Source organism: Poecilia reticulata, chromosome 17, assembly GCF_904066995.2.
Source record: "Poecilia reticulata chromosome 17, P_reticulata-male-v2, whole genome shotgun sequence".
Taxonomy (NCBI): Eukaryota; Metazoa; Chordata; class Actinopteri; order Cyprinodontiformes; family Poeciliidae; genus Poecilia; species Poecilia reticulata.
Window position 1 is genome coordinate 12,393,283 of NC_088846.1, and position 26,401 is coordinate 12,419,683.

The window sequence follows — 26,401 nt, forward strand, 5'->3', positions numbered from 1 at the left end:
AGCAAGCTGTGCCGTAAATAAACGGCAGATCAATGCTAATTTCCTCTGCGAGATTTACATGATACATGGTTTTAGAGTGCACGTTACAACCGATTTTATGCTGCCCACTCTGTTGTCCACAGTGCCCGGCTCTCCGTCCCTGTGGGTGCGTCCAGGATCCGGCTCGTCTGTGGTGGTGAGGTGGTCTCCTCCGCTCGAGTGCTCCGAGACAGGTTCTGATGGCCGGGCGGCCCCAGTGGAAATCCAGGGCTACCGCCTCCAGTTCGGGCCAAAGAACGCTTCTTTAAACGGCACTGTGGATTTCCAGCCTCAAGAGAGAAATTTCACTGTCAGAAACCTCTCCCCGGGGTCCTCCTACGTCTTTGTCCTCTCCGCGAAAAGCCGAGCCGGCTACGGAAACGCGACACGACAGGAAATAGCCGTCCCCACGTGTCCGCCTTCAGGATACCCTAAAATAATCGATTTCGTGAACGCTACCTGCTGCTCCCTCCAGTTCTCCTGGCTGCCCCCCTCCCCGGACGAGTGCAGCAGCACCGTCACAGAGTACACCGTCGCTTACAGAAAGGCTTTTGACTCGGGCTCCTCTGCCCTCCCGGCCTCCTCTGCTGCCCCCTGGCTCATCACACTTCCTGCAAGTGAGTCCAGCTATACCATCTTGGGCCTGAATCACAGCACAGCCTACGAGGTGCAGCTCAGAGCCCACAACCAGGCAGGGCCAGGCCCTTTCAGCCCTGCTCTGTTGTACCTCACCCTGGCCTTTGAAACAGGTAGGGCTGGCCGATGGGCCCGGGGAAAACACCTTTCAGCTCCTAAGCACTGGTTCTACTTCACTTCTCCCCTCATCGTGGAGTCCACCTCCAGACACTAAACTAAAACGAAGTCTGGGCCGGTTTTTACAGGTCCACTTTTCACCAACTCACCCCCCTTGTCCCCGAGAGAAGGAGTTCTGCAAGTCTCAGAGGAACACAGCTGCTCCCACCCCCTTAATCTCCTTCACTCACTCACTCGTACCTTCATCACCTACCCTTCACCACCAGTGGAAGCAGGCTCATAGTTAATGGATGTTTGCTTCAAGAGCACTGCTTATCACAAACCCTCAGGTAAAAGTCAATACTGAGCCCAGAGTGTACAGTATCTACAAGAGGAGGTGAGTGTTTAGTCTCATTTGAAGTGAAAAGTGGCGCCTGGTGCCGTATCTGCAGGTAAGCCTTTTCTTATCTGATAGACCTTCACTGCCACCTTCTCTCCGAAGCCTTGCTGACATGCTGAATTCTGAACAGAACCAAACACGAACATCCAGTCTGACAAGTGTGGCATGTCACATTACCGCAGCCAATCTGTCCGTTACTTACTTTTTCATGTCATCCACTCTCCTCATCACCTGCCCATCCTCTTAACCGTCATGTGCTCCTCTCCGAGTAACATTTTCCACCTCAGCAGGTTTGCGCTGGGAACCTGGAAGAGCCTCGGATTTCCTCTCATTGATATGTGATAAGTAACCATTGTTTTTTTTTTTGTTTTGTTTATTTGTTTCGTCTTTGTTTGTTTTTCTGCTTGCATCCCAGATGTGCCGAGAAATTTCTCTGTCAATCTGGCCACCAAGACCAGCGTTCTTCTCACCTGGGACTTTCCAGAAACCAGCAACCCCTACCGCTTCATTGTACGTCCCAACCTGGTGCTGGTGCTCTGCATCAGTGCACCGTCTGGTACAACACATTAGCTCAGATAATTGTTGAGGGTCTGTACTATTCACTACGGATGCTGGTTAAGACACACATTTGCCCTTTCATGCCTGTGTAGAATTGGTAGCTTCAGATCCTGTTGAATACAAAACAGAGTCAGCTGTTTTGGAGCGATTCGCACCACTTCTAATGATTGTGGAATTGACCTACTGTTGATTTACTGATTTTCGGCTTGGACTAAAATCAACATGTGCTTTACCTATTCTCAGTTCAACAACTTTGCTACTAACTGCTAATGATTTATGTGTTTGTAGTTGGTTTTAAGAAATCGTTTTGTCAGTATTGGTTGAAATCAGGTTTGCTATTTCGTCCTACTCTATGACTTTACGCGACACAGTTATAAAGATACAGCCTTAAACAGTGGCGTCATAGCAACAAAATCCAACAAAGCTGCACATTTTCAAAAATCACTCAGAATTAAAAAAATATATATCTGAGGTCACACAATGTTTGACTGAAATACAAAGAAATTAGAAAACAGATTTAGTGTTAGAGCCCTCAGCTCTCATTGGTCTTGTTATGTCAATAGAAACCCCATAACTGTTATTGGTGCTTCTGGTAAAGATGTGGACAAAAGCCCTAAAATAAATAGCTTTTATGGAGCTATGGTGCCCCAAAATGCCACTTTTTACTCAATAGATGTTGAAGCAATATGAACACGGGATCTCTTGTTTTTCATCGTCGTGGTTGTTTTAAACCTTTTAGGTTTTGTTCTAGAGGTCAGCAGCTATTCTTTGTATCTGCGTCCCGACTTATGAAGATCAATACATATTTTTTTTCCCAAGCCTTTTAATACATCTTCACCAAGGGTACTAATACAGTAAATGTGGTGGCTGTTGTATAGAAATGTTGCATATTTAACTTCTCCCAACATCCAGGTGGAGTACAACCGTCAGAAGATGGAGGTGGACGCGCGTCTGAAGAAGGCAGTCATCCCGAACTTGCAGCCAGACACCAGCTACGACTTTAAAATCACGGCTCCCGAGGGCAACATGGGAGGCCTCCGCCACCGCATCACAGCCAAAACGTCCCCACCGATCACCATCCGCCGTCCTGAGATCGACCAGAGCCGCCGTGAAACCGAAGCCACGGTCACCATCATCCTGCCGTTGCTGGAAACTCGCACTCCCATCAAGTATGTTTTTTTTTCAGGGTTTTTGCTGAGAACAGATGATCGCACTTTGTAGCAAACTATACATAATGAGATCATTTCATAATGCAGAACAACTTGGGCTCATATTGATTTTTTTCCCCCTTTGTTTCAACAGGAACATTTATGTCGTTGTGGTTCCATTGCGGAGAGCCCGCGGCGTCATCAGACACCTGAAGAGTCCGGATGAAATGGACCTCGAGGAGGTGAGAACCCCCCAAAACAACAGCACCTACTGACCCAAAAACAGACGAAAGTCCTTCTCCACAAACCCCTGGCGACAATTAGCTATTTTAACAACAACCTATCAGCCTTAGAGTTACGTTTTTCTGCATTTTCTTTCTCCGCGAAGCTTTTGAAAGACATCAGTCAAAGGCAGAGGGATTCTCGACAGCAGAAGCAGGTGGACCTGAGGCGGGCTTACATCACAGCCCGTTTCACACCTGAAACCCTACCAGCCTTCTTCTCTTTGGGGGACCAGCTGGACTACGGAGGCTTCGAGAACCGTGCTCTAGAGCCGGGCCAGGAGTACGTCTTTTTCATCCTGGCTGAACTCAACTCCACAACAGGGGTACGAACGCCACTTCCAGTCGTCTCCGTGCCTACAAAACATTCCTCTCTCCTTCTCGCCTGCAGGTTATCGCTATGAGTCGTGATCAATACCAGCCTCACTGCTAAAACTATACAATTCCCGTTAGTCAAAGTGTGGTTGGCAAATGCAATAAGCCTCTCACACTTCCATCACTGCTGCTAATAAAGAGGGAGCTATTATTTCCTTTGTGCACTGCTGGCATGTTAGTGCATTTCAGCTGAAAAAAAAAACATACATATGTAATATGAATTATAATAGAATTTCAAATTGAACAAAAGCCCAAAGGATATTTTGTAGAAGCTCTTCAGAACTAATACAAATGCAGCAGTTCAGAGCTTGGAAAGAGGAGGCAGTCCCTTCATGTTGTAACATCCTCACATTAAATTAGTTGTGTCTGGTTAGTCCCATGCAATCCTTTGCAACAGTTCTGTAACAATACAAAGCTTAAAAATTAGTCCATCCCTTTTTGCAGTAGCATAATCGCACACTGAAAAGAAAAGAGAAATCCACCCTTTGATTCCAGTGCATATATTTAAAAAAAAAATCACAGTAATAACTGCTTTAACAATATCTGCAGTGCCATAGTTATTGGATTAAGTAACAAAACTATTAAAAGCGTCCAAGCGAAACATTTTTTGCTGTGTCATCTCTTTGGTCTCTTTTTAGAGGGTAGAACCTTTTTAATTTATTCTCCATGTCATCTTTTTCGTGGCGTGAATGCAGTGCAACTCAGATGTCAAAATGTAACTATTCAAAATGGGAAAGACAACAAAATGTGCCAGGTCAAAACGAGAATGAAGTTCATCTTGTTACCGTTCACAGTGAGCTAGAAGATGCCACAAATATGAAAAATCTCATTCTTAGTGAACTGGAGCAAAGAATGACAAAACCTTCTACATGGGAAGGCATGCCTCGCTTTTCTGACATCTGAATGCAAACATGACAGGTTTCCTAAATTCTTCTGTGCTTTAGCTACATGAGACTAAGATTGAGCTTTTCGCCAACAACATGAAATAAACAGTTTGTGAGAAAGCGCCTCCTCCTCATTGTTTAGACTGGTTGAGAATGTGTCATGCTGCGGCTACGGTTTCCCTTCGAAAAACCTTCTGCCTTTTATAGAGCATGTGACATCACTAACTTTTTAACCCTTTCATGCATAGTGGTCACTGCAGTGGACAGCTATCTAAAAGCCATTTTCTTGTGCTTCTTGTGGATTCTTATGTTATAAATGCACACAGACCACTGAAGTGGACATGAATGCATCATAAAATACACCATCAGCTTCTGGCCATCAGCTGCAAATGCAAGAAATTATTTTTGTTAAATCCAATATGGCCGACAGACAGGAGGAGGGACTGACTGACTGAGTCAGTCCCTCCTTCTACTGTAGACGACTGTTGCAGGTAAAAGAAAATAGTGTGACATCAGATAACCCCTAAAGAACAATACTACTGATGTATTTTTTAAATAACAACTTTGTATTTGGAGAAAATTACAATTGATCACCAAAAAATAAAATAAATAAACCCAATTTTTTTATTAATTTTTTCCTACCTTTTTTTTATGCCTTAAGAAAGTAAAACAAATTGGAATAAAATCCTGACACAAAGGATCATAATTCATGCATAGAAGGGTTAAATCATCAGAACGTTTTAAATAAAAATCTAGTTGTCTCTGCCAAATAAAAAAAAATGTTAGGAGCAAAATGTTAATGTTTAGCAGGATAATTATCTAAAATAAATGGCTAAATCAACACAGAAATGCTTGACCTGACACAAAATGAACCATCTATATTTTCCACCTCGGTCCCTGGTCCTAAACTGGATTTAGGCTAAATAAATAATTTAATAATAATTTTTTTCCCCCATTTAAAAGCTTGATTTTTCTAATAAGGACTCTAAGACTACATGATTAAAATAAAAGTTGGATTGACAGAAAGGTTTTTAAGACATCTTTATTATTAAGTTTAATTCTTACATTTTATTTTTGTACGCTTTTTATATTTTGGTCTTAGGTCAATGCAAAAAAAAAGAGTATTTTTCTGACAATGTTCCTGTGATGTTGCTGTGCAGAGGATGTACGTGGCCAGCCCTTACACAGACAAAGTGATCGCCCCGGACTCAGACCCCCAGCCCTTCGATGCGGGCGACGGACTGATCTGGGTCGTCGGACCCGTCCTGGCCGTGGTCTTCATCATCTGCATCGTTATTGCTATCCTCCTTTACAAAAAGTGAGTGGCAGAGCTTCATGAAAAGACAAATGTCAAGTTTTCAACCACAGTGATGACTCATCGCGTCGGTTGCACCGAGTAAATGCCAAAGCAGCTTTGATTCTCTTAGAGGATGAGACTGGCTTTAGTCTGCGCTTTTCTTACATAGTAAAAAAGAAACTTCTTTGAGTGGGCTTTCTGACTCCCAGTGTGTCACCATTCAGTTGTTTTTCACACTTACATCAAACACCCAATCCCAGTAATTTTATGCAAGAGTTGTGTGCAGAAACATGTCTGTTAGTGACTGTTTTTAAGCTGAATAAATGCACATGCGATGTGGCAATGTAGGCTGATAGCAGCAGGAGAGTGTTTTTACAAAAAGCAACTCCACCGGGCGGTGCGTTGCATCAATTATTTTTTTCCCCGTTGAACTTTTTTAACATTTTGTCATAAACTTCAATGTTTTACTGGGGGTTTATGTGATAGATCAACATAGCACAGTGCATAATTTGAAAGCAGAAGCAAAAGTTTACATGACACAGATGTGTCGTCATAGTCTTCAGACATTTTTGTCTTTTTAGTGTTTAAAAAACAAAACTCAACCTCAGTCAAACTGGTTCTTTCACTGGTTCTTTGTTTGCCTTTAGTTCTGGTTGTGTGTTTAAGATCAATGCTCTGCTGGAAATTCAAGCTTTGTTTCAGTCCCGAGTTACTTACAGCTTCTGTCAGGTCGTCTGCCGTTAGTCTCATCTGTCATCCCTGTCTCTGCTAAAAATAAAAAAGTATAACATTTGTGGGATGCTTCCATCCTTGTGTAGATGGTGTGTTCAGGTTCAGGTGCAGAATTGGCTTTTGAACATATACACACTAACTAATTCAACAAATTAGAATATTATTGAAGATCCATGTTGTTGTAAGAACCTTATCACTAAGTGGAACACATTATGTGGATTAATTACAAGCAAACAGATTGATGTTTGAAAGCCTCTATTTCTGTTAATTGTGATTATTTCCCACTTACAACTAATGAAAACGTACAATTTAAAAATAGAGTCAGACCAATAAAAAAACTGAAATGCCGTCTTAATGAGACATATGTTTCTTGGAGGTTGTCGCTGTCAAAAAAGTACTTTTAATCTAACAAACAAGACACATCAGGATGTATATTCTGACCTACTGAATACGACCGTATAATGTTCACCGTTTTCCATGTTTTCTGTGGAGGCTTGGGACAAATTGCAAATGGGACTTCCAATTGCTTCCTACAGTTAATTTCTTCTTGCTGTAGTTTTTAAAGGACTAAAATGACTAATATAAGTACATTCTCCCACCTGAGCTGAAGCTGAGTGGATCTCTGCGCCTCCTCCAGAGTTACCACAAGCTTATTTGGTGGCTTGCGATTATTAGTATTCCATAGCAGACACCTGCAGACTTTACACAACATCTGTACCTACGATACCAATCAATTGCACTCAACTGGAGCGTGCAACAGGTCGCACTGCATTTTATTTAGGGGCGTCTTGGTAGTCTGAATACAAATGCACACCACACTTTGCAGATTTTACTTGTAAAAACAAAACTTTGAAAACCATGTATTCATTTTATGAATTGCTTTGTGTCGGTCTGTCACATAAATTCTCAATAAAGTAAGTCGAGGTTTGTGGCAATAACAAGACAAAGTGTGGTATTAATACTTGCAGTTCGCTGTAAAATATCTTGCACTGCACTCTGTCTGCTTGCAGCTCTTGTTTATATTCCGACCAGCAAATGTGTTTACCGCTCTGCCTCTTTCATCCAAACGTCCAAAATCCATCAAATTTGTTCCAGTCTAGAAGTCTGTTCAGGCGGCAGACAGCCGTCAAAGCCCGAACCCGGCCGCACGCCTGTGATGTGTGCTGCGAGTCATCAGGCTTTTGAATACTAATGCAGCAATATTGATTTATCTCTCTAACCATCTCTCTTGTTTCCTTCCTTTTCTGCCTCTAATTATTCCGACCCTCGCTCTTTGTTTCGCGGGAAGCAGCAAACCTGACAGGTAAGATTATACCGATGTCGGACTCTTTTGTTCTTTTTTAACCTGCGGCAATTACATGCTAACCGTACACCGTACAGAGAAATTGAAGAAATCCGTAAAACACAGCGAGAGCTTTTGCGCTTTTTACTTTACTTGAGTGGAAACGCTAATGATGCCGAGTCAGACTGGTTAGGTGTAATAACTGATTTTTTTTTTTTTTTTCCTCTCCCATTACCGGTGTCTCATCAGCAAGCGCAAAGACTCTGAACCAGGAACCAAGAGCCTTTTGAGCAACGCGGAGATGATGGCTCATCACCCGACGGACCCCGTGGAGATGAGACGCATCAATTTCCAGACTCCTGGTATGAAGCCTGCGCAGACGTGCGCTCCAGTTTTTGCATGATGAATTCAACTTCCAAGGGCTCATTTAGTTTAATTCATAAATAAAATATTCAAAATATTCATGCAGCTAATTTTATCCACTGTAAAAAAAAAAAAAAAGAGAAAAAATTATGCAGACATGACTTCAAAAGAAAAAAAAAAGTTGCTCCCCACTGGAGCAGCTCATACCTGGCAGCTTTGAGATCAAAAATGGCCGCTGCCCAGGTAGTACAGTCAGTGATTAGTCACGTCTGAGTCACAACGTTTGTGTCAAAAAATCTCATCACGTCCGTCCGCCCACGTCCCACATGCCAGGCTGCCGGAGAGAGGCGTCGGAGCTCCTGAAGTTAAAATAAAATATGTGTCGTTGGTTAATAGTGATCATTTGAGGAAAAAAAAATTTAATTAATGGCTTGCCATATCTGGAGAGATCTGAGAAACACCTTTCTGTAGTCGTGTCCAAGGATGCTCCCTTTCCCCTGCCTTCCTTGGCTTTGCATTCAAGTCACATGAAAGGAGTTAAATTACGGTTCTTGCTCTGTTCATGGCTGCGGCTTGCCGCTGCTACTGCATCTTGTTTTGAGGAGGTGTCGGGATCTGTCAGCCCGGAGAAAGGTTACCTGCCAGCTTACGTAAAAAAAAGGTCAAAAAAGACGCATTCGCTTTTATTTAATCAATAGATAAAAGCTTTAACTCTTCTATTTTTACATGTTGTCGGGAGGCAAAGAAAACCCCCGCAGACCTCATCGCCTCGTCTCTTCGCTTTCATCACAAGACTTTTTATCCTCCATGTGTGGCAGCAACCTTGAGACTCCTTCCTCGCCCACTCCTTCTCCTTCTTCTTCCTCTCCTCCTCCTGAGAGATTTGTTCTTTTGAGACGGCGCTCCGCGCTGCTGAAAACTCATCTCCAGCAGAAACAGTCCGGCTGTGTCCGGGCCGGGGTCGCCGTGGTCGTGACGCGAGCAGGGTTTGTCGTGGTTAACCTCTGCGAGGGGGAGAAAATAAAAAATAATAATAATTTCGGTCATTTCGAAATCGGAAAAACATCCAGGGCGCCTTCATTTTGAAGGCGGAAATGTTGCCTTGATTCATTGACGTAGCCGCTCGCCATTTTTTAAATGAGGATGGATTGCTCTGGCCTCACTTTCCCCTCGCCAGCTGTGAAACAAAATTACCGAAGGAGCCAGAGGTAGCTTCCTTTACGTGCGCTCGCTCAACCCCCCTAATTAGGGCGCTGTCTGTGTTTGTTTTCGCCAAGTCACCGCTCCTCCAAACATGGAAAAAGCAATTTATCAAAACAAATAAAAAATAAAAAAGATGATAATTCCCAAACAAAAGCCTCGCCTCACTTCGCTCTGTCCTCGCACATGGATCATAATTGATTTTCTGCCTCAGCGTGCTTCTTAATGGCATGTGATGTCGCCGCTTTGTGTAATTATCCTCACATTGTTGCATGAAAAGTGAAGCCGATCTTCAGTAATTTGGGTTGTTTAGTTGGATGCGGCGTCACACCTCTGACCCCCGTCCGTGTAACGCAGGAATGATGAGCCACCCCCCCATCCCCATCAGTGAGCTGGCTGAGCACATCGAGCTGCTGAAAGCCAACGACAACCTGAGACTCTCCCAAGAGTACGAGGTGAGCAATACATCATCGTTTCATATGCATAAATAAATAAGCAGACGACGTCCGTCGCTCTTTAGAGATGCCGAGGCCTGATGCGCCTCCGCCTCATACACAAAATGTTATTGAATGCTTATCTGTTTGCAGGTTTATGTTCATTATTTACTCAGCGACACGATTTATTGTCGTTACTTTCCATTGTGCCGTTCAAAAACGACAAACAAAAAAATCGTGTTGTTTAAACTATTTTCGAATTTTAAAGCGTTACAGCGACAAAGTTCTGCAGGTTATTTTTATATTTGGTTAGATCAATGTGTTGTAGTGAAAAAATATCAAGTGGAAAGAAGATGATTTGTTGATACATTTCTTATTACAAATAAAAGTCTAGAAAGTTTGGGTTTTTTTGTGTTCGTCTTCCATGAACCAGCGCCTTCTAGCGCCACCTTTTGCTGCTGAATGTCTTTTGTTTCCACCAGCTTTAAACATCTGGAGACTGCCTTTGTTTATTTTTTTGTTGTTGTTGGTGGTGGTTTTTGTTTTTGCCAATTTTTCTTTATTCCTACTGAAAAAAGCACCATGATTACAGGGAAAGTGCAGGTTGAGTTTTCCGCCACACGTTGCATTTTGTATGCAAAAGTTACACTTTGGTCTCATTTGAGCAGAGCACCTTCCTCGTGTTTTCCTTGTTCTCGTTGTGATAAACTGCAAATGAGACTTCTTATTGCTTTCCTTTTTTATTCTGCCACTCTTCAACAATGGCCTGTTTTGTAGACCGCCTCCCATACGACTTGTGGCACAATTTAAAGAGCACTTGTCATGCATTTCCTTTCAACATTAGTTCTTACCTCTCTATAAAGGCTAGATTTGTGGCGGGCACAACTAGTAGTTGTCTTCTCGACAGGTACTTCCACCTGAGCTGTGGATCTCTGCAGCTTTTCCAGAGTCAACTACAGGCCTCTTAGCTGTTTCTCTGATTCATGCTCTCCTTTCCCTATGTGCCTTTTTAATACCTTTTGTGTGTCCATGTGTTTCTTTTGTGATTAAAGGACCTCATTTTTTGTTTTACTTTTTACACTTCAGAACAACGACAAACTTGAATCTCAAATCGGGGTGTTATCAGTCGATCAAGTTTCAGCAGCAAGACAGTTCAAAGTGCTTTGCATCATAAAAACCACAAAAATAAAGTCACAAACACAACATACAGTCACCAGCTGAGAAACAAACATTAGATTTTATTATGTATTTAGAGCTATTTTATAGCACAATCAAGTAACTATGTTATCTTTAGTTGTTGTAAATATGCTGTACATATCAAACCTGACTTAAAAGATGCCTCGAAATTGGCCTCTGTCACTTTAAGAAGCTCCTGCTGTTTCCAACAGTCATCACAACACATTTTCTCAATTTTTCTGTCAACAACCATTCTTAGGAGCGTTGAACTGAAGTAGTTCCTACGATGAGATTTAAACTTTTCCTCAACTGTATCCTTGACCTATCTGCTGTTTTCCTTGTTCCACAGAAATCTTTTGTTCTCTAATGTTCCCTAACAGTGACTTTGCATAACATCTGGATTTACATAGAGTTAAACTGACACGCAAGTGGAATCAGTTTATGTACTAAGTCGCTTTTGCAAGCTGTTATTTGAAGTGGATTGTATTTATTTTATACAAAATAAATAAAGTTTTTTTTTGTGTGTGATCTTTTTAAAATCTTTTTGTAGGCAAGTCAAAATTGAGAAACAAAAATACAATACTGAAAGAAAAAAGAACAGGATGAAAGTAGCACAGAAATAGTGGATTTTGTGTAGAGGCAACGATTGCTGCTTACACAAAACCACAACATAATCTGCTAAAGTTTGTGGTGGAATCGTGACGACATAATGCCTCTTTTAACGAGCGATGTCCGTTTTCTCTTCCAGTCGATCGACCCCAGCCAGCAGTTCACCTGGGAGCACTCCAACCTGGAGGTGAATAAACCCAAAAACCGCTACGCCAACGTCATCGCGTACGACCACACCCGAGTCGTTCTGGCTCCCATAGACGGTGAGTTTTGTCCGAAGACGGCAGCCGGGGGGCAAGAAGTGTCTGACGGGAGAGAGTCTGAACAAATCTGAGCTCGCTGTGTGAACTTGGCAGACGTTTTCAGAGGGAGAGGGCGAGTGAGCCGCTGCGTGATAGGTGAAATCTGAAATTTGCAAACACTGCCGTGTGCACTGGCATGAAACCCACAAACACCGGCGAGTGCATTCGAGTGCGGCCGTCCCCTCTCCGGAAACAAGAAGCCGGCGAACGAACGGGCTTGATCTGAGACTCATGAATTTGCAGCAGAGCGCTGTGTTTGTTTTGCCGTCGCTCCGTGAAAGCCGCGGCTGCCAAAAACAGCCGTTTCGTTTGATCGCTTGATGTCATACCAGGAGGTTAATTTAGCGCGGCACTTATGCAGATTGCCGCTTTTATCGAGAGCCTCACGAAGGGGTTTTTTGTTTCGCAGGTATCCTGGGGAGTGACTACATCAATGCTAACTTCATCGACGGGTACAGAAAGCAGAATGCCTACATCGCCACCCAGGGGCCCCTGGCGGAGACATTCGGGGACTTCTGGAGGATGGTGTGGGAGCAGCGAACCGCCTCTGTCGTCATGATGACGCGGCTGGAGGAGAAATCTCGGGTTAGGAAACCGGGCCGTTACCCAGTGACCTAAATGCACACTTTGCTTCATCTCAAGCACTGAAACACATTGATCTACTTTACCAGCGTTCAAAATTTCCATCCTATTTTTACCTTATGTGTTTGTACCTCCGACAGATCAAGTGCGATCAGTACTGGCCGAGTCGCGGCACAGAGACATACGGGATGACCCAGGTCACGCTGCTGGACACGATGGAGCTTGCCACCTTCTGCGTTCGCACTTTTTCCCTGCATAAGGTAAAGCGCTTTGCTCACTTTCGACTTTACCCGTCCTTCATTTTGAATTATTTGCACCGAAACCTTCTTTAATCCCCCCGAGGTTGACGTCTGGACTCCAGGTTGACATTGGACTCTCGTGAATTACTGTCATCGCCGAGCAGGCGGTGTTTGTGGATAGGCAGAGGCTAATAGATTGGTCTGGGTGTTGTGGAGCGCTTAAACCAGGCCACGGTCCGTGTGTCAGGGGCTGAGATGCAATCAGTGCTAGAAGTGGAGCGGTTTCTTCAACGCAGGGCTCATCTAGGACCGTCAGTCTGCCGTGTCCCTGTGGCCTACTTAGGAGCACCAAAAGTAGGCCAACTGTAGCTTCCCAGCACTGCTTCTCTATATTTTGGTGATTTCTTGTGAAACATCCAAGTGCAGAGCGTGAACGATTTAAATATTTACAAATGCTGTCGTTATTCATGTCTCCTTTTTTTTTTGTACGCGTTTTAGATTTGTTTTAAGAAAGGATGATTTGTATGTTCCAGTGGGATGTTTTTTTTTTTTTGCTATCGATTGCCATCGTTGGGTGAATCCGTTATCCTTTCCTGAAGTTCCTATGTTTCTAAACCCCATAAACTTTTTCACATTTAGTCACATGATTATGACTATGAATTTTGTTGCATTTTATTAGTATTTTTTGTCTGACAGACTTTGACTCAGTTCTTTAAAGAACCACCTTTCACTTCAAGTCCCTTCCACATTTGCACATCTACAAATTGATCATTCTCATTCTTTTTTCAAAAACAGAGAAAGTTCAGTCAGTTTGGATAAGAGACTATGAACTAATTTAGTTCTGGACTTTTCCTGGGCTACTCTAATAAACATACTGGCTTTAATCTCAAACTCAGACAGAATATGTATGGTGGTTCTCCTGCTAGAACCCTAAGTACACAACATTCCCAAATCTTTTGCTCTGTCTGCCGTAATAGGAAAAATAAAACAGAAAAATCAAACTACTAGAATAAAATTCTAATATTATGACTTTGTTTTTCGTCATACGAGAGTAAAGTACCAACTTTACTCTCGTATTGTTTAGACTTTTTTTTCTCGTCCAACTTTATTCTTGCAGTATTATGGCTTTTTTGTAGTACGACGTTTTTCTCTGAATATTATGGCTTTATCCGCGTAATTGTATTTAGCCTTAATGCTCAGTCATAATCAGATCAAACTCTATTTTTACTAGCAGGCATAGTGTGTTCATGGAGGTGTCCTGTGTTAGTTTTACAGCAAACATGGAGTTTTGCAAGTTGGCCAAATGTTCAAAGTTTGTAACAAAATGTGAAGAAAAGAAAATTAAGAGGTATAAATACTTTTGCAATGCACTGTAAATCCAACCATCATTATAAATAAGTTTGGGTTTTTTTATATTTATTGTACTTGCGCTTTCAGTCATTCAGGCATGTAAAGATGTTTTTTTTTTTTCCCATGCGTTTCTCCTGTCAGAGTGGCAGCAGTGAACGGAGGGAGGTGCGTCAGTTCCAGTTCACCGCCTGGCCCGATCATGGCGTGCCTGAATATCCCACCCCCTTCCTGAACTTCCTTCGCAGGGTAAAAGCCTGCAACCCTCCTGATGCCGGACCCATCATTGTTCACTGCAGGTGTGCACACACATTCAAAAAAAAACAAAAACAAAGATGCAAAATGACAAGAAAGAAAATGTGTCCGTTTCACGGCTTTCGCCGATTTTTCATTTCAAGCACGCTGCAAAAAGTTATTGTTTTCGCCTCTTTCCATCAGCGCCGGCGTGGGTCGCACCGGCTGTTTCATCGTCATCGACGCCATGCTGGAGCGCATTCGGCATGAGCGCACCGTGGACATCTACGGCCACGTGACCCTCATGCGCTCGCAGAGGAACTACATGGTGCAGACGGAGGACCAGTACAGCTTCATCCACGAGTCCCTGCTGGAGGCCGTGGCCTGTGGGAACACGGAAGTGGCAGCCCGCAGCCTGTACTCCTACATGCAGAAACTGTCCAAGGTGGAGCCTGGCGAGCACGTCACCGGCATGGAGCTGGAGTTCAAGGTGGGGAGAAAAATGCCAAAGGGCTTAAGTGAAACTGTTGGAAAATGACAGAAAAACACCTGAGTTTTCTGACTTTTTTTTTCTTATCATGTCGTCAAGATGTGTTTGTGAACAAACAGGCTTTTTGCACTGATTTTATATTCATATTGTCTCCTGCATTTATGATTTTCTCTATCAAAATCAAAGTATGTTTTGTTGTTTGAGGACCGACTGATAAATGTGCACAAAAAAAACCCAAAATGGTACATTTCACCGCTTTTTCTGGCCCTCCTTTATCAGCTTTTTACACTGATACTAATAAATAATTGATCTCTCTTTTTGTATTTTCATGGAAATTCATGTGAAACATGTCATTAATTATGAATGAAAGAATAAGTAATGAATGTCAGACAACTTAAGTCCAGTCTAAGATAGATTTTAAAATAGAATAGAAAACAAAATTAAAAATGAACAGACAGACCTTTTAGTTGCTAAATAATCAAAGTTTTTAAACTCATAATGTTAATTTCTTTCTCATTGCAGCGTCTGGCCAACACCAAAGCGCACACGTCGCGGTTTGTCACAGCCAACCTCCCTTGCAACAAATTCAAGAACCGACTGGTGAACATCATGCCCTACGAAACCACTCGCGTTTGCCTGCAGCCCATCCGCGGCCTGGAGGGCTCCGACTACATCAACGCCAGCTACATAGATGGATACAGGTACGCCGCGAACGCTAATCTGACCCGACCCTCCTGTCGTTTCGGCGTTCTTTGATAAGTGACCGGATCGGAGGGCTTTTCACCGCGGCCCTCTCATCTGTCATGTCGCGTCAGATCTGTCATTACTCTGTACGCTCTCCCACGATTTGTCTCGTCGCGCGGCGCTCGCCTCACTCCCCGCGACGGGGACGGACAGCGAGGGCTTCCTGATGATTCAGCCGTTCCAAGTGGTTCTACGCTCGTGTTTTGACCGCTCTGCGTCTCGCCTGAAGCCTGACCCAGTTTTTAGTGAGATGCTTGGCAGATGAAGAAATGGGCGGGGGGGGAAACGGAGGGAGACGGAGGGAGGTGGCTTGATAATAATATTGTGTGTGTGTGTGCGTGTGTGCGTGTGTGTGCGTGCGTGTGTGTGTGTGTGTGTGTGCGTGTGCGCGCGCGTGCGTGTGTGTGTGCAGGCAGCAAAAAGGCTACATTGCCACCCAGGGTCCGCTTGCCGAGACCACGGAGGACTTCTGGAGGATGCTGTGGGAGCACAACTCCACCATCGTGGTCATGCTGACAAAGCTGAGAGAAATGGGACGGGTAAGGACGACGAAATGACAATTCTGAAAATCATGATCAAACATTTTTTGCAAACAAAACTCTGAAATATGTGCATTTGTCTTTTTTTTTTTTGGCTGCTTTACTTTACTCTGTGGCACCCAGGTAAGACAAAAAGAAAGCTATTTATTTCAGAACTTAGATAATTAGAAAATATAGCCCAACCTAACTGTAATAAATAATAAAAACCTTAGAGGGTTGATGGAGAACAAACCCCATGAAGATCAAGGAACACAGCAGACAGGTGAAGAGGTTATAAAGGTTATAAAAGGTGTGGAGGGAGTATTCAGAGAAGCAGCCAAGAGCCTCTGGTGACTTTGCATGAGCTGCAGAGACCAACAGCTCAAGTGGGAGAATCTGTCAACAAGAAAACCGATGGTGACGCTCTTCACAGATCTGGCACTTTATAGAGCAGTGCCAAGAAAAAGTCATAGTTTCAGTTTTTTGCGAGCTAATTAGCTGCTGTGGTCACAGGAGACGGAGAATAAACATTCAGGCCTGTTTGGCCGAAACGTGATGGGCAAGAAAAAAACTCTCGTTGCCCCGAACACGTTAAACATCGGTGGTGAGAGCATCATGCTCTGGGATGCTGTTTCCTCAGCAGGGACAGGAAAAATGTTGAGAGTTTTAAGGGAGGAAAGGTGAAGCTGAATATGGTGAAATGCTGGTCCAAAAATTTTAACGGGCTGCAGAAAGTGAGACAGAAGAGGAGGTGCACCTTTCAGGTCAACAATGCTCAACATACATCCAGATTAACAATGAAATGGTTTAGATCAAAGCATATTCAGGTGTTAGGGTAGCTGAGTCGAAGTTTGGATCTAAATCCAATTGAGAATATGTGGCAAGACTGCAGCTTCAGTCTGACTGAGCTTGAGCTTTGCCAGTTTCAAGATGTGCACCAAAATGTTCTTCTACAAACTATTAACTCAAACGGGCTAAATCGAAACGGAAGCTTCAGTTTTCTGATTTTTATGTGTACAAAAAGAAAACCCCGTGTTTTCCATCCTGTTCATGCTCTACTTGTGTGGGTCTCTCATATTTTACATAAATAAAGACAGTCAAGCGTTATAAGCATTCTCTCCAAGGCACTGCTGCATATTAATAAACACTTCACACCTTCCGGCACCCCTCCCCTTCACCTCCCCTCCCCCCCTTCACCCCCCCCGTGTTTCACGATTCATCAAACTCCAATTGTGTTTTTTGCTCTTTCAGGAAAAGTGTCACCAGTACTGGCCCGCCGAGCGCTCCGCCAGGTACCAGTACTTTGTGGTTGACCCGATGGCAGAGTACAACATGCCCCAGTACATCCTGCGGGAGTTCAAAGTTACAGACGCCAGGGTGGGTTTGCGATCACATACTCCTCGCTACTGCACGTTGAGTCCAGGCAGCGTGATATTGCACTCCTCGATTTTTGTCTATTCCTTCGGTGTCGTTGGGGGGGCGGCGACGCGAAGCGTGTCCTATCGACCCGGAGTGTGTGTTTGCTCAGCGAGTGTTTTGTATGCGAACGTGCGTGTGTGTGTGCAACACGGCCTGTTTGCACGTATTGACAAGATGCTGCAGGCCATGCATTCGACCATGCTGTCTCCAGATAATCTTGACAACACGGGCGTGTGTGTGTGTGTGTGTGTGTGTGTGTGTGTGTGTGTGTGTGTGTGTGTGTGTGTGTGTGCATGTGCACGTGCCAGTCATAGATAACTCCAGTTAAGCCTGTCCTGCAGTGACGCCACATTGACAGATGCTCTATTGATCTCCATTAAGGGGGAGTCGGAGAGGCTGAGCAGAAGAGAAAAGATGTAATTGCCTACTGAGTGGCTGACAGAAGCAGACGTACTGACGTTACAGCTTCAAGTTAACCACAGCTAACTGATCCCGGGTCAGATAACAGTAATCATTAGCAAGGGAAAGAAAAAAAAAAAAAAAGGATGTTGCCTGGCAGAGCATCTTTTCTCAGTCAATACAGCAAGAAAGTCTGGAAATAGTCATTCTGAAATGATCCCCTTGAATCAGCAGCGACTGCCTGCTTTCACGATAGGCATTGTGTGTTGAAAAGAGAAACCGCGTCGGCTTTTTAAATCACTCAGGTGTTCTGGTGAAAACGTCTCTTATCGTTGCCGATCCGCCCCGCTCCCGCAGGACGGCCAGTCCAGAACGGTACGTCAGTTCCAGTTCACCGACTGGCCCGAGCAAGGCGTGCCGAAATCCGGAGAGGGCTTCATCGACTTCATCGGCCAAGTGCACAAAACCAAGGAGCAGTTTGGCCAGGACGGACCAATCGCCGTTCACTGCAGGTATGCCAGCTGCTATCCTCCCTGAAGCTGATCGTTCGATATATACACACATATATATATACACATCCCTTTAGTGTCACGCCGAGGAGTCTGGCGCCCTTCAATCTGCTCTGGCATGTTTTTTTTTTTCCATTCCGACTGCAGCGCTGGTGTGGGGCGGACAGGTGTCTTCATCACGCTGAGCATCGTCCTCGAGAGGATGCGTTACGAGGGCGCAGTGGACATCTTCCAAACTGTCAAGATGCTGCGGACACAGAGACCGGCCATGGTGCAGACCGAGGTGAGCTCGAGAACACGACGTCGTCGTGACCTGATGTGTAGCAGAGCGTACAGCAGAGTCACTTCCTGAGGCTAACGCGAGTCGGACGCTTCCCGTCGGCTCTGGAGCAGAGCGGAAATCGTCAGGGACCGAGCGTATTTGGAGGCGCACTCGGGACGAGATCATTACATGGGTTTCAGCCGAAATGAAGCAGGAAAAAAAAGGGACGCGTCTTTAAGATCAAATCATCTGACGAGCCTCTCAATTAAAAGCTACTTTGCTCCGTATGATTGAGAGAGTGGAGTTTGACACTCAGAGCAAACCGTAAGATTTGGAAAGTGAATTTATGTAGACAGTGCTCTACGAGAGCAGCATGTATCGACTGAAACTTTGGATTCAAATGCCATTTTGAAAACATTTGGAAACATTAAGTTTAGCAAAGGCGTTTTTTTTTTTTTAAACAATATTGTAAGTTTTGAAAGGTTTTCTTTCTTTTATTGCGGCTGCTGATTTAAAAAGACAAACAAATTAAAAGGAATTCACTCTTTATTTGCTAAATATACAATGAAGATAAAGCACAACTTTGAAAGTTACAGGTACAAGATTCATGTTAAATTGCTTTAAAAACATCTTGTCAGGAAAAAAATAAACATAAATTGATTTAACTAAAACCAGAGCATAAAATCAACAAATTTACAAGAAATTGGACAACTATTCTCCACTTTATACATTTGCAGGAGAGGAAGGATTTCTCTGAGTCAAAATATGAATAAACTAGGCTTGGCTCGAGATCTTTGTGCAGCATGCAGCACTTTTTCCGGTGTGGTTTGAAAGCGCTCATTTGGAGTCTTTTAGTCGAGACCCCTGTTTAATCCGCACACGGCGCGGCAGCGTAAAGTTTTACTATGTTGAGCAACTCCATCCTCAACAGTTTTATAGCAGGAAAAGTTATTTTATTGAAAAAAATGATCTCAGCTGGTCCAGCTTTTGAAACACCAGTGCTGTCTTGGGAACTCTTAAGTGCAATAAATAGGGTTAGTACTGTGAAAAGTATCTTCCACTTAAAAGTGTTTTTTTTTTCTCTCTTTTGCCTTTTTTTGGTCACATCAAACCTAGATAATCTGGGTAGATTAAAAAGAAAAAAAAGCATCTTGCAGATCTGGACTGCCTGTGGCTTGTTGTTGATATCATGTTTTCTAATTAATAAATGACATAATGATTTGAAAACTACATTTTGTATGCTGCTGCTTATTTCCTATTAATGACTAATTGTGTAAGAAGTCTGAAAATTTGAATTATCAGTAATTATTATCGGCATTGGCTGTGGGATTTTGAAATCAAACATATACTTAAGAAACATAATAGACAGTTTTTTAATACACAGTTGTTTGCTTGCTTTCTTTGTCTACTCCTCAGGATGAGTACCAGTTCTGCTATCAGGCTGCTCTGGAGTACCTGGGTAGCTTTGACCACTATGCAACATAAGAGAGAGAGAACCACACATCCACCTTTCTGCTTCAACAAAACGACAAACGACACGAGAGAAGGGGAGGAGGGGGTGGTCCAAAAAACGGCGACAACATTCAACTTTTCCTGGAAGCGAGACTTAAAGACCAATTCTGCACCGACTAGCGACAAAAACACCATCAAGAGTTCTCTTAGCAGCGGCCGAGCTCGCCAGCGCTTTCCCTGCCGGGCGAAGAGACTATCCATGTGTAATCCATATACTTACCTCAGTGTTCCAGTGTGAAGGACGTATAAATACATGTGTTGTGGTCAGCTATCTCAAGTATGAACCAGTGAAATACAAAAGGTTTCCGAACAGGAGCTACGCTACTCTATGTGTGTAAAATACAAAAAAGATCTAAGAGAAAAACATAAAAAACAAAACAAAAAAAACAACAACAAAAAAAACAGAGCCTGGATATTTGCTGCACCCTAAATGGGCTTTTTATCCTCAACTTTATATCTATTAGTTTGATGTACTTAAAGGAGTAACAAGGTGAACATTTCTTTGTGTCTGCGAGTCGACTTGGATTGCGTCCGCAGACCCAACAGCCCCAAGGACTTTGTGGCTCGTTCACCAGATGCACAGTGCCAAGACAAAGCCGCGCAGCGCAAGCGAGAACTGTGGCCTATAAGGAGGCATGGCTCCTATTTGTTACCCAGCACAACGACAGAGCAGTCAGAGAAGAAGTCACGGCCCTTGTTCACCGGCCCCCAGAGTCGTCAACGCCCGGTTGAAGCTGACCCCGGGTGGGGGGGGGGGGTTCGCATTTAGAGCCCGTCGAGTCCAGAAAGCGGGCCGGGACCTGTAATGCGGTTCCTCGTCAACAATAGGTCCTGCTTGCTGTTTGCTATCGTCCGTGTTCATCGTCCATCTTTGCTCCCTCTTGAACGTCTGCCCCCCCCCCCATCGTGTCGGTTCAGCAGTGGCTTATCGAAAGAGATGCTCGCAGAAGAAGTGAGCTCTATGTTTCTCTCTCAGTTCGGTGTATTTTTTTTCTCGCTCATATCTGCAGGTCTTTTCCTGCGTTTTTGACGTTTTCCTTTGCCTTACGCAGACTTGGTTTTTCTCTTCGACACGCTGCTTGACGCTCGCGCATCGTTTTCAGAGCTTCTGCTGTTAAACGCCACGTCTTAATGTTAAGGACGAAAGCTTTGCCACGGTCATCTTCTAGTGTTTTCCTACTTGAATTTGCACTCCTTCGCAGTAGAATCATTCCTATATTTTTACTTGTCGAGCTTACCGCTAATGGAAGATAATGAAATATATTTTAGAAAAGGAGAAAGCTTGAGGTACAGTGCCTTGCAATAGTCAAAAAATTATGTATATTCATACCCCTTGAACTTCTACATCTTTTCTCAAGTTTTGACCGCAAACTTTCAACATATTCATATGCATTTGAAATTTATGTGACAGGACAGTAAAACTTAGTGCAACATGTGTGACGTTTTATGGAAAACATGCATGGTTTTTAAAACTTGTGTGTTTCTCCCAACAGTGATCCAAGTGGATCACAGTAGATGTTAATAAATACTGTGAAGATCACATTTGTGGGCTTCTCTTTCTCTCCACATTTATAAATTCCTCATTACAATAATCTGCATTCGTTTGCAACCAACCTGCCTGAGTTTTTTTTTTTTTTGGAATTGAGTTTTCAAATCTAGAAGCTGAAATTGTCCATGTGTCTTTACAAAAGAGTTCAAAGTCAGCCAGATGGAAGGAGTCTGCAAATATCAATTTGCAAGCTGTTTACTTCCATCCATCTTTCTTTAAACTGTTTTTTAATTTAAAAAAAAACATTTCCCACAGTATAACTCTGCCACTACCATGTCTCAAGACGATGGTTTAGTTTTAGTTTTCTGCCACAAATGATGTTTTGCACGCTGGCTACAAATATAGGTTTCATCTTACTTTACCGTTTCAGCTGACTCCAGATAGAAATTTGTTATGCGATTTATTTTTGACAAATCTGACAGCCGAGCATCATTTTTCCTTCCACTTCTCACTCAATGCTCCGCTTCCTGTTGCTCTATCACGTAAAACGCCAATAAAACACATAAAAGCTTGTGATTGCCTACAAAAACAAAAATGTGGGGAAATGACTTTTGCGAGGCGCTGTACGCTCATTTCCATTTCCACAGTCCTTCACAGAAACCCCATATATTTTTCTGTCTCGTTGATCCGTCTGTACAGAAGCTCCACCAGTCGATGTGAACCGCTCCGACTCCCGTGAAACGCCTGTGATATTGGTGTGAATCTTCGACCTAATTTGAACCCCGTAGTGCTGAAAGGGCACGTCGAGGTCCCGGTGTGAGACGTCCCGGCGGGCCCTCTGCGTTTGTACATACAGTCTGCCGCCAGAGTCCCACGCAGTGCCGTTCCAAACGGCGTGTTTAGAGTGGGACTGGACGTGATGTACTGCTTGTCGTCGCTGAAAAAAGCCTTATTGTTCTCGCTCACTTTGTCGTATTTAATTCATATGGTTTTTTAAAAAAAATATTTATTCTATTTTGTTATTTTCAATGATTTTTTTTTTTTTGTAAAAGACAACTGATAAAATTGTTTTCTTTTTTTTTTCTTGTGGTTTTACTTATTTATTTTTTTGGAGTATGACGTTGTTGCTTTTTGTTCTTTAAATTTTTTTATGTGCTTTTTTTTTAAAATGACTTGCTTTGTATTGAGAACGTATGCCCTCTGTGCAGGGTGCTATTTGATACTAATTACTGATGTCTGATTAGTTATAGAGATGGACATTAGAGGCAGAACTATCTAAAGTTTACAGGTGATGCCCCTTTGACCTCCCCCCATCCCCATCACCTTCTCCACCTCGCCTGATTTGACCTCCTATATGTAGCTGCAGCAGTGATGCGTTTAAGGGCATCTGAAAAGTTCGACATATAGATCAGAGTGAAATTCTCCTGATGTGCCGTTGGTGTTTAGTTTGCTTGAAAGCACAGAGTAGCAGGTGTATTTTCGACGGGGAGTGGGTACGAATCGTCTAGCTACACACGTTACACACGCACACACACACAGCCTCAGAGGTTATTGTCTGAATCTGAACTTCTTCTCATATGAACTCTATGTGTGGTCCTGAAGTCTTGGCAATGTTTGAACATATATGAAATATGTTACTCCCTCGATTTCTAATGATTATTGTGTCAAGAGAAATATATAAACAGGCACACGCGAAACATATAATGAACGTGTGGAGGGCCAGCTCTGATGATGCCATACCCCCTCACTTATGTACTTGTTCTTTCCTTTCGAACCATAGATGTAGATATTGTATCTTGAATTTGTATTAAAAAAAAGCGGGATGGTTGGATATACGGCGTTCCTGTTGTTTCTCTGTGATTCATGCCTGCTCCACTAGATGGAGCCAACGTCAGACGATACAAAAATGGATTCCTGTCACTGAAAACAATAAATTAATAATTCCAGTTTCAACACTCTACATAAATACATTTTTACAAATATATATTTTCAGACAGCTTTGGTAAACAACAGTGTGTTTTATTCAGTTGTAAAACTAAAAAGAAAAAAAAAAAGAAAGATGCGCTCTAGGAACTGATTTAAATCTTTGTTCTGCTGAAAACAGCACATTTTTATCATGTCTAAAATGCAGATCGTAGAGATGAATCCTTCAGAGATGCTAGTGATATGCTGGGGTGTGTTTCTTCTTTTTTTTTTTTGCAAGTCATTTGACTGTCTTAAAGGAATATAAATCAAATTTTTGAGGAGATTTTATTTTGTTACTTTTTAAATTGTTCCTTAAATTTATCTAAAATGGCACAAACAGCAACATATCAGGATAGCCTTCAAATGTGCCAATTTTATATTTTGACTCCTTGTTAGAAGAGTAAGATCACAAACCAATATATCTGAAATATATATTATATATTTTATTGTTTATTACGCTTTAGATTCATCTTTAGAATGGTCTTGGTTTTTATTATAGTCTTTCCACTCATTTTGTTTTCGTCAGACCAATGTTTTTTATCACTCATGTATTTCATCAGAAGCATCGGAGAGCAGAGAACAGATCGCAACATCACTCCCTTCAACTTGGGCAGAAAATCTGAGTCTTTGCAGTGGCTTCTGGGAAACATTTGAACTTAAATCTAATCAGATTGTGGAACATTTTTATATATGAAGGTTTGGAATCACAGGGTTTCTGTATTGTTTTAATTAAGTTGAGAATTTGAATTTAGCATGTAACGTGTAAGTATTGGAAAAATTACATATTTAAATGACAAAATCCTAATTGCTTTTAATAAATTCAGGAGATTTTACATCTATATATATATTTAAGTCCCATGCTTCACAAATACTTACTCAATCCACATACAAAAAAAAAAGTGTATTTCACTAGTTTCTACTGGTTAAACTTGATCTGGGTCTGGTAATAATCCTAAAAAAAAACACTAAAAGTGTATATTAATTAATCTGTTAATAAAACTTTTTCCTCAGTAGGCTACAGTAGTTTGGAGATCTCACCGGATCAGACTTCTCCCTCTCCGTGCAACCATGACGAAGGTGAACCAGAAACTTTCTTTCCACTACTTGTTGAGTCACATAACACAGAAGGATCTCTGAAGAAAATTTTATATTTTCACCAGCTGCTGCCAGTAGCTTGTTTAAAACAAAAAACAAAACGTTTTAGCAAATCTTTATTTTTGCTAAATTCAAAAGAATGACATAGTAAGACGTAAAAATACATGTTTTTGGCACACGGGCCATTCTTAAAGAGGTCACGCTGCTTTTTTTATGGTTATGTCAAGTCCTTGTTTCTGACACTGACAGCACGTTATTTGTTTCAAGATAATGGAAGAAAACTTTGAGATAACTTTTGAACCTGAAGAACTATTCATCAGAATCACCTTACATCATTGGGGAAAAGAAAAAAAAAATAATAACGGCGGAGCTTTTCCTCAAACTTCAAATCAAAAACACAAGGAATCTCGACCAGCTGATCGGTGATACAGAGATTAATCTTTAATTATCTGTGTGAGCGTGACACTCCCAGAATGAACTCAACTGAGCTCTGCATGTGTTTCACTTTTCTTTTTTTTTTTTACTTCACACAAGATGCAGGAAAGATTGGATATGCTCACACCACACACCCTTGTGTGACTAGACACTGCGGGTGGAAACAGTATTTTTATTTCCTGCTTTCTGCTCTGTTGAGCCGCTTCGTCGAGGACTTTCAGAAAGCCAGAAGGTTTCAAGGTTGTTCTTCTTGAAAAACATAAAATAAAAAATTAGAAGATCAAGAAATTCCATGTTGAGATAAAGTATCTGAGGCGGCCTTGGGTCGCAGTGTTGAATTATGGGCAATTAAAGTCTTAAGGTTGAAAAAAATATCACTGATAAACCCTTTCTTTAGTTTTGCAATGTTGCACACATTCTTTTTATTATTTTATCTCTGAATCCAAGTCATTTCTAAATCATTTTGTTCAGAAGAATCAGAGAATCCGCCAGATGACCCCTGGCATAGTAGCTGTGTCTGCAGTGGACGCCATCATGTGGAACGTCTGTGTTTCTCTGCCATCGTTTCACTGATGCTTATCTAAACAGCGCAACGCATTCTTCCTCACGCTGCTCTTCCTCTCTAAAAGACTGGCTCCGTGGCTTTGCGCTCTCTTTCGTATGAAGTTATTTATACTGAAATCATCAACAGCAACAGTTTATGTGAGTCACAGGGACCAACAACACAAGGTTCATTTAAAAAAACAAATGCTAGCATCAGATTAGCAGTTTGGCCTGCAGTATCTATGCCCTGTTTGAAGAGTCTTGTGTTCTGAACTGAACTGAGGTTCAGAATAAAGCTGTGCTGGAAAAAAAATAACCTCAGCTGGTCAACCATTAAGTCTGAAGAAGCTAATCAATTACGGTTTCATCAGGAAGACTCAGAGGTTTTTGCTAGTCTTTGTCGTATTCATATCTTTGTCAGCATGTGCAGCAAAAGCATTCTTAGCTCTGTAGCATTTTCACATTCTGTCATGTTAAAAGCAGGAATGTTCAAAGCTTGTGACTCAAAAAAAAAAAAAAAAGGAATAAGAAAAAACTAGTAAACCTAAACAATTATAAACATACCCAGGTATGACTATGGTAACTCTGAAGAACATATATCCACAAATCAGGTGGGTCAACGTGTTTATTAGAGATATTCGCTCCACATCAAATCATAAAAAAGTGGCAAAACAAATCCATTGCCGACAGAAAAACTAATGAAGATGTCATTTTGGTAATTTGCCACAAGACATGTAATGGTCAAAGCAAACAAAATGGAGAAAGACCCCCGGTCAGAAGAAGCTCTTTAAAAGTTAATGGTCTACATGTGGAATACTGTACATGAGC

At 42.3% G+C, this 26,401-nt stretch overlaps 1 protein-coding gene across 1 annotated transcript in view; it reads left to right on the plus strand.

Moving 5' to 3' along the window:
• LOC103479283 (receptor-type tyrosine-protein phosphatase S-like) overlaps positions 1–23,368 on the plus strand; it is a 98,742-nt gene extending 75,374 nt beyond the window's left edge. The window contains exons 18-37 of the mRNA XM_081598448.1: positions 123–767; positions 1,566–1,660; positions 2,621–2,877; positions 3,011–3,098; positions 3,245–3,463; positions 5,557–5,714; positions 7,714–7,728; positions 7,957–8,069; positions 9,628–9,725; positions 11,629–11,752; positions 12,201–12,376; positions 12,514–12,633; positions 14,104–14,258; positions 14,398–14,683; positions 15,206–15,384; positions 15,840–15,966; positions 17,197–17,322; positions 18,121–18,275; positions 18,420–18,555; positions 19,951–23,368. Of these exons, the coding sequence (XP_081454574.1) occupies positions 123–767; positions 1,566–1,660; positions 2,621–2,877; positions 3,011–3,098; positions 3,245–3,463; positions 5,557–5,714; positions 7,714–7,728; positions 7,957–8,069; positions 9,628–9,725; positions 11,629–11,752; positions 12,201–12,376; positions 12,514–12,633; positions 14,104–14,258; positions 14,398–14,683; positions 15,206–15,384; positions 15,840–15,966; positions 17,197–17,322; positions 18,121–18,275; positions 18,420–18,555; positions 19,951–20,019 (3,341 nt within the window). The 3' untranslated portion in view covers positions 20,020–23,368. The remainder of the gene's footprint in view (positions 1–122; positions 768–1,565; positions 1,661–2,620; positions 2,878–3,010; positions 3,099–3,244; positions 3,464–5,556; positions 5,715–7,713; positions 7,729–7,956; positions 8,070–9,627; positions 9,726–11,628; positions 11,753–12,200; positions 12,377–12,513; positions 12,634–14,103; positions 14,259–14,397; positions 14,684–15,205; positions 15,385–15,839; positions 15,967–17,196; positions 17,323–18,120; positions 18,276–18,419; positions 18,556–19,950) is intronic.
• The last annotated feature ends 3,033 nt before the right edge of the window (positions 23,369–26,401 follow it).